The sequence below is a fragment of the Elephantulus edwardii genome, unplaced genomic scaffold, assembly GCF_000299155.1.
Source record: "Elephantulus edwardii isolate Elephantulus edwardi_28Jun2011 unplaced genomic scaffold, EleEdw1.0 scaffold00032, whole genome shotgun sequence".
In the NCBI taxonomy this organism is placed as follows: Eukaryota; Metazoa; Chordata; class Mammalia; order Macroscelidea; family Macroscelididae; genus Elephantulus; species Elephantulus edwardii.
In genome coordinates this window covers 12,445,474-12,452,063 of record NW_006399782.1, presented here as the reverse complement: position 1 = coordinate 12,452,063, position 6,590 = coordinate 12,445,474, and the positions used below count along the sequence as shown (strand labels likewise).

General features: G+C 39.8%; 2 protein-coding genes across 2 annotated transcripts in view; both read left to right on the top strand.

Annotated features, from left to right (window-relative positions):
• The window catches only part of ADPRH (ADP-ribosylarginine hydrolase), a 13,293-nt gene extending 11,787 nt beyond the window's left edge, over window positions 1-1,506 (top strand). The window contains exon 3 of the mRNA XM_006884259.1: window positions 1,079-1,506. Within this exon, the coding sequence (XP_006884321.1) occupies window positions 1,079-1,493 (415 nt within the window). The 3' untranslated portion in view covers window positions 1,494-1,506. The remainder of the gene's footprint in view (window positions 1-1,078) is intronic.
• Window positions 1,507-2,549: 1,043 nt separating this feature from the next.
• PLA1A (phospholipase A1 member A) overlaps window positions 2,550-6,590 on the top strand; it is a 118,356-nt gene continuing 114,315 nt past the window's right edge. The window contains exon 1 of the mRNA XM_006884318.1: window positions 2,550-2,625. Within this exon, the coding sequence (XP_006884380.1) occupies window positions 2,550-2,625 (76 nt within the window). The remainder of the gene's footprint in view (window positions 2,626-6,590) is intronic.

The window sequence follows — 6,590 nt, the reverse complement described above, 5'->3', positions numbered from 1 at the left end:
AATTCTGACCTCCTTTATTACCTTATTTTACACTGGTTTACTTCCAAAGTTCATATACATCGTTTTCCATACTGGATCTTTCCCATTTCCTTTACCCATCCCTCCCTCCACCCATAAAATTGTGTGATCCTATGATTACCGCCCACCCACATACTCATCCTCACACTGCTGCTCCCACCTTCCCCACCTTGGATCTTTATACACTTTCTACCATAATGGTCTTATTTATAATGATCATATTTGTTCTTATGGAAATGAGTTAGTTGACTTAACATAATGCTGTCCAGTCCCTCTCAAGTTAGATAGTGATTTTCAAAGTCATTGCTCCTTGCTTTGTTCACAATAGCAGAATTGGAAACAACCCAAATGCCCATCAACAAACGAATGGGTAGAGAAGCTCTGGTATATTCACACAATGAAATACTAGACTGCCTTACAAAAACCCATGAAATATTATACAAAATGGGTAACCCTGGAGGTCAGTATGCTGAATGGAATATCTCGGTCACAGAAGGATAAATATTGCATAGTGCCACTGTTGTAAAACAGGACTGACATTGGGGTTGAGGGGAGACTGAGAAAGAGGCGATAAATAATGTATACTCCATTGAAAAAGATGAGGGAGAGAACTGATTAAAAGGGATATATGATTAGGTGTTATTGTCATGACAGGAGTCCAGAATGAAGGATGTACAGTGGAGTGTACTTGGGAGGAGGGATTGCATAACAATGAAAGACTTTTTCTTTTACTTTTCAAAGAGAAGCGTGTACTGGGGGGCGGGGTGGGTAGGGAGAAAAGTGCAACAGTGGTGCAACAATGAATGGATGGAAATCCAAAGTCTCTGAAACTTTCATTAAAATAAAAATCAAAATCATTGCTCCTGCATGCTATGTTGTATTCCATCATGTGAATGTACCACAATTTCTCATTCCATTCAATTTAGTTGAACATTTGAACATGTTTCCATGTTCTTGTAATGCTGAATAACAGTTCTGTGAACTTTGGTGAGATAACATTTTCTTTTGATCTTGTGTCTTTTACCTGATGTAGATCTTCCCCCCCCCCCTCTTCCTACAGGTCCTACTTCCATGACCAGTGGGAAAAATATCTAAAACTTAGAGGAATTTGGGATGGCAAGTCAGCCCCTACCTTCCCAAAGCCCTTCGATGTGAAAGAGAGAGATCAGTTCTACACCTCTGTGAGCTACTCTGGCTGGGGCGGCAGCAGTGGGCACGATGCCCCCATGATTGCCTATGATGCCATCCTTGCAGCAGGAGACTCGTGGAAGGAGCTTGCGCACCGGGCCTTTTTCCATGGTGGAGACAGTGATTCCACGGCTGCCATCGCCGGCTGCTGGTGGGGGATTATGTATGGTTTCAAAGGAGTGAGTCCTTCCAACTATGAGAATCTAGAATACAGGAAACGCCTGGAGGAAACCGCAAGGGCTTTGTATTCTCTTGGCTCAAAAGAAGACACTGTGACTGCGCTGTAGGGACACGTCATGTGCTCCCCGGTGGTCTCTTTTGCTACAGGAACTGTAATTCCTTTCCCGTTCCCTTTCTTGTATCTTTCTCATCTTGAATTTAGGGAGTTTTGAGATCACAGATCCCTTGAGTGCCATAAACTCAGCATTTCCAAACTTACCCTGTTTTCCTGTTATCTATTCCATTTTTTAAGAAAAATCATTGAAAGTTTATAACTAATTTGTCTTTGTATAAAATGATAACAGTTGATATAGGGTTATATGTTCTGTATACAAGTCCTTGATTAGATATATATTCTGCAAAAATTCTCCCCCCCCTTTTTATTTTTTGTATTGTCTTTTACTTTTTTTTATACAAAGGAATCTTAATCTCAGTTGATGGGGTCAGCATCTCCAAAGCTAGCAGTTTTGTCGCTTATCATCCACTTTTCCTACTGCTTTCTTCTTTGTCTTGAAGTGCGTTGTCCCCCAAAATGGGTCTCTAGACAAAAATATGACTGCAACCTGCAAATTGTGTTATTTCCTCATTGTCAGTGAAGGAAAGTTGTGCTTTCCTTCTCACAAAGGAGACAGTTCTGAGTCCATATATGGAGATTAAGTTTGAGGAATTCTGATAAGCCAACCTCTGTGTAATGAAATGAATGTGACACTTACTCAGAAATGCTAAAAAAAAAAATAAAATAAAAAAAAAAGAAATGTTACGGTCTTGTTGGAATTATTTAACTTCTTTTATGCTTGGTAAACAGAATAAACTGAAGAATATCTTTTGGAAAAAAATTATAAACAAGTATATCTGCGAGTAATTTATTTGGGAGATGATTCCAGGAAGCACTGATAGGAGACTGGGGAAGTGAGAAAGGGAAGAGAAGGGAGCCTGCTTAACAGGGTGTGTTAACAAACAAGTCACCATGGGAACAACGGACTCAGGCTGCCTGGATTGGATTGTCAACCTGAGGGCAAGGAAACTTGGGACATTTATTCAGCACCTCCAATCTCACAGGTTCGGAGGATGCTCATAAGGAAGCTCCCTCTCTGGTACTTCTTGACCTGGCTCTTGAGCAAGCCATGCACAGATGTTTACAGGTGGAGAGTCCGAGGTACCTGCAAGTGACAAGCTGTAAGGTGTCTGGGAACCATGAAGGTGACAGGTGGTGTCCAAAGAGCATCTGCTACAGTGTTCTCCTTTACATCTACTCGTAAATCTGCAAATCTTTAAATCGATCCTTTAAATCTACTCACCTCTTTTACCTGCCTTTAGTAAGTGTTTATTGTATCTCTGCAATCTAAGCAACTCAACTTTGGCCTATTTGCCCCTAAGCAGATCCTAATACAGTGCCTGGGCTTATATTATTCACTTCCTCAGTCTGCAGTTAATTATTATAATTGTCAATTGATTAGTCCTTGTCTAAGGAACCCAGATGCCAAATAGTTACATGTTCAATTGCTAACTGAAAGGTTGGTGGTTCAGATCCATCCATCAGTAGCTCCACAGGAGAAAGACATGGGAGGTGAGCTGCCCATGAGAAGATTCCAGCCTACAAAACCCTATGGGGAAGTTCTAATTCGTCACAAGATCCTTGTGAGTAAAAGTCACATCACCAGCACCTAACAACAGCTTCCTATCTGGTGCCTCTAACTCCAGCCTTGCCTCTTTCATTGACCAGCGAGGTTATCTTTGCAGATAAACAAACTAATGATTCTAAGCTTATAGTCATTTTACAATAAGTAAATGCATACATACATACATACATACATACATTTCCTCCTTTCTTGATTTTCTGAGATGCTTTTCCCTCTCCATTTCCACTCAGTAAATTCTTCCTCATCCTTTAAGACCCAGCTCAGATAGAACCTTCTGGGTAATGACTCCATTGGCCTGTACACTCTCTCCTCCCTATGCCCACAACCATCTGTCCCAGCCCAGTTACCACGTTGTTCCTATTGGGTGGTGATTGTGTGTCTCCTGAGTCAGTTTTCACCTCCTTGTAGGGATTGTGTTTTATTCCTCTTCGTGGCTTCACTCACTGTCAAGCCTGTAAAAGACACGCAATAAATATTTAACCTTTAAGTTCACCAAGCTGTGTTGCTGTGAATGCTTCTGTGTTCCATTCCAACATGATATTCCAGCCATTTTTAATAACCTTCTGCAAGATTTTACTTGCATGTGATAATGATGATGTTGTTGATTGCTGTCAAGTTGAGCACAACTCATAGTAACCCTACGAACAAAAGGGCTGAAACCTTTCTATAACTATCACAATTTATTAAAGTTCATAGTTTCCAGAGGCATGTTGTTTAGGAAGTTGATGCCACTCCTGCTTCCAGACCTGCCTTAAAATGGAGCTCCACCAAACACTGTCCACCATGGGTAACCATTATGCCATTTGAAATCCCAATGGCACAAGGTTGAGCATTCCAGCAGCCCCAGGTTACTTTAATACAGCATACTGACAGAAGAGAGCTGTACCACTTAGAAGGATGTTCCTCTAAAATATAGTAACAACCGACTTTTAAATACAAAGGCCCTCCCAGAGGTCTTAGCTATGAAGGAATTTTTCTTTTACTTTTCAAAGAGAAGAATGAATTGGGGGGGTAGGGGGTGGACAGGGAGAAAAGTGTGACAGTGAATGAATGGAAACCCTAAGTCTCTGTAAACTTTCATTAAAATAAAAAAAAAACCAACCCAATAGAGTATGCTGTTGTTGTTGTTGTTATGTGCCATTGATACTGTTCAATAATTTCTTAACTCAATTGGATTGCCTTTTCCTGGAATGGGAACAAAATACAGATGGGAGCAAATATCTTTCATAGGCCTTTCCTTTCTGATAACTAGTAATGAGCAGGTCACATGGTGCTTTTAACCACTACTGTGTAGATTAAGTGACATAGACACTCTGCGTGAAGAAGGGCTCTAACTGAAGCATGAGGATGAAAATTCTTTTATCCCTATAAGGAGAAGTAAATTTCAAAACTTTTTTTCTGACTTAAAGAGCTCCCATATTGAGGAGTAATGATGTCTGTTTGAGGTCTAAGGAGCATCTGAATCAGGCCATTGTCCAATTGTCTTTTGATTACTTGAGTTGGACAAAAAATAAGGCTGACAGAAAAAGAATTGATACTTTTGAGCTGTGGTGTTGGAGAAGAGCACTGAACATCCCATTCAGGGCCAATAGACTGAATAGATATGTCTTGGAGAGAGAGCAGCCAGAGTGCTCTTTGGAAGCAAGAATGATGAGGCTTTACCTCACATACTTTGGACATGTTGCTAGGAGGGGCTATTCCTTGGAGAAGGACACGATGCTTGGAAGGGTGGAGGGTTGGCGAAAGAGGGGAAGACTCTCAACCAGGTGGATTTAACCGATGACTGCTGCAATATGCTCTTGCGTGTCAGGAAGTATGAGGATGGTTCAGGATAGAACAGGGTTCAGATCTTTTGTTCATAGGGTTGCTGAGTTGTACTCAATAGCACCTAATGATGACAGCATATATTTGAATATTTCAGAACACAGATACTATTATAAATATTATGTTGTCGTTATTGTTGTTATGTGCTGTCAAGTTATATGTGACTCATAGTGACCCTATGTACAACAGCCCTAAACTCTGCTCTATCTTGTGCCAATCTCATTGTCTTTGACACACTTACCCCCACTACTGCAGTCATTCAATCAATCCATCTCATCGAGGGTCTTCCTTTCCTGCACTTGTCCCTCTACCGTGCCAAGCATGACGTCCTTCTCCAAGGACTGGTCCCTCCTTGCAACATGTCCAAAGTATGTCAGACCAAGCTTCAGAATCCTAACCTCCAAGGAGAAGCCTGGCTTCACCCTCTCCAGGACAAACCTGTTTGTTTCCTTGCAGTCCATGGTATATTCAATACGCTTCTCCAACACGAAAGTTCAAAGGAATCAGTTCTCCTTCTATCATCCCTAGTCATTGTCCAGCTCTCTGAGGCATAGCAAGTGATTGCAAAGACCATGGCATGTATCAGGCACACCTTAGTCTCCAGACTGACATCTTTGCACTTCAGCACTTTAGAGAGGTCTCTAACCACAGACTCTCCCATCATGATATGCTTTTTTATTTCCTGACTGCTGGTGCCAAGAGTGTTGACTGTGGATCCAAGCAAACCAAAACTGTGAGCAATCTCAGTCTCTTCGCCATCCATTATGATGCTGCCAATCAGCCCAGTGATGAGAATCTCTGTCTATTAAAGATATTAAAAAATATTAAGAAATAAAAATGAAATTAAAAAGTTTCTGGAAACAAATGACAATGAAAACACCACTTACCAAAACCTCTGGAAAACAGCCAAAGCAATAATCAGAGGTCAATTTATAGCAATTAAAAAACACATCAAAAGGCAAGAAAAGTTGACCATTGACTCTCTAACTCAACATCTTCAGCAAATTAAAAAAGAACAGCAAGAAAACCTGACACCCTCTAAAAAAAAATTATAATAATTAGAACAGAAATAAACGAAATAAAAAACAAAAACAAAAACAAAACTACAATTGAAACTATCAACAAAACTAGGAGTTGGTTTTTTGAAAAGATCAATAAAATCAACAAACCATTAGCAAAACTCACAAAAGAAAAGAAAGAAAAAACACAAATAATGTGAATAAGAGATGAATCAGGCAACATCACAACAGAACCAACTAAAATAAAAAAGCTAACATTAGCGTATTATAAAAAGTTATACTCAAACAGATATGAAAACCTAGAGGCAATGGACAAATAACCTAGAAATGCACAATCTACCTAAACTAACAGAAACTGAAATTGAAGAAATTGAAAAGATAACACAACAACTTCCGACCAAAAAAAGCCCTGGATCAGATGGTTTTACAAGTGAATTTATCAAATATTCAAAGAAGAATTGTCACCAATTCTACATAAACTATGAAAGATGGAATTCTCCCAGATTCATTCTATGAAGCAAACATATCCTTGATACCAAAGCCAGGAAAGGACACCACCAAAATAGAAAACTATAGCCCAATATCTCTTATGAACATAGGTGCAAAAATGCGGAATAAAATATTGGCCAATATAATTCAATGATACATCAAATGACAAAGTGGGATTTATAACAGGTATGCA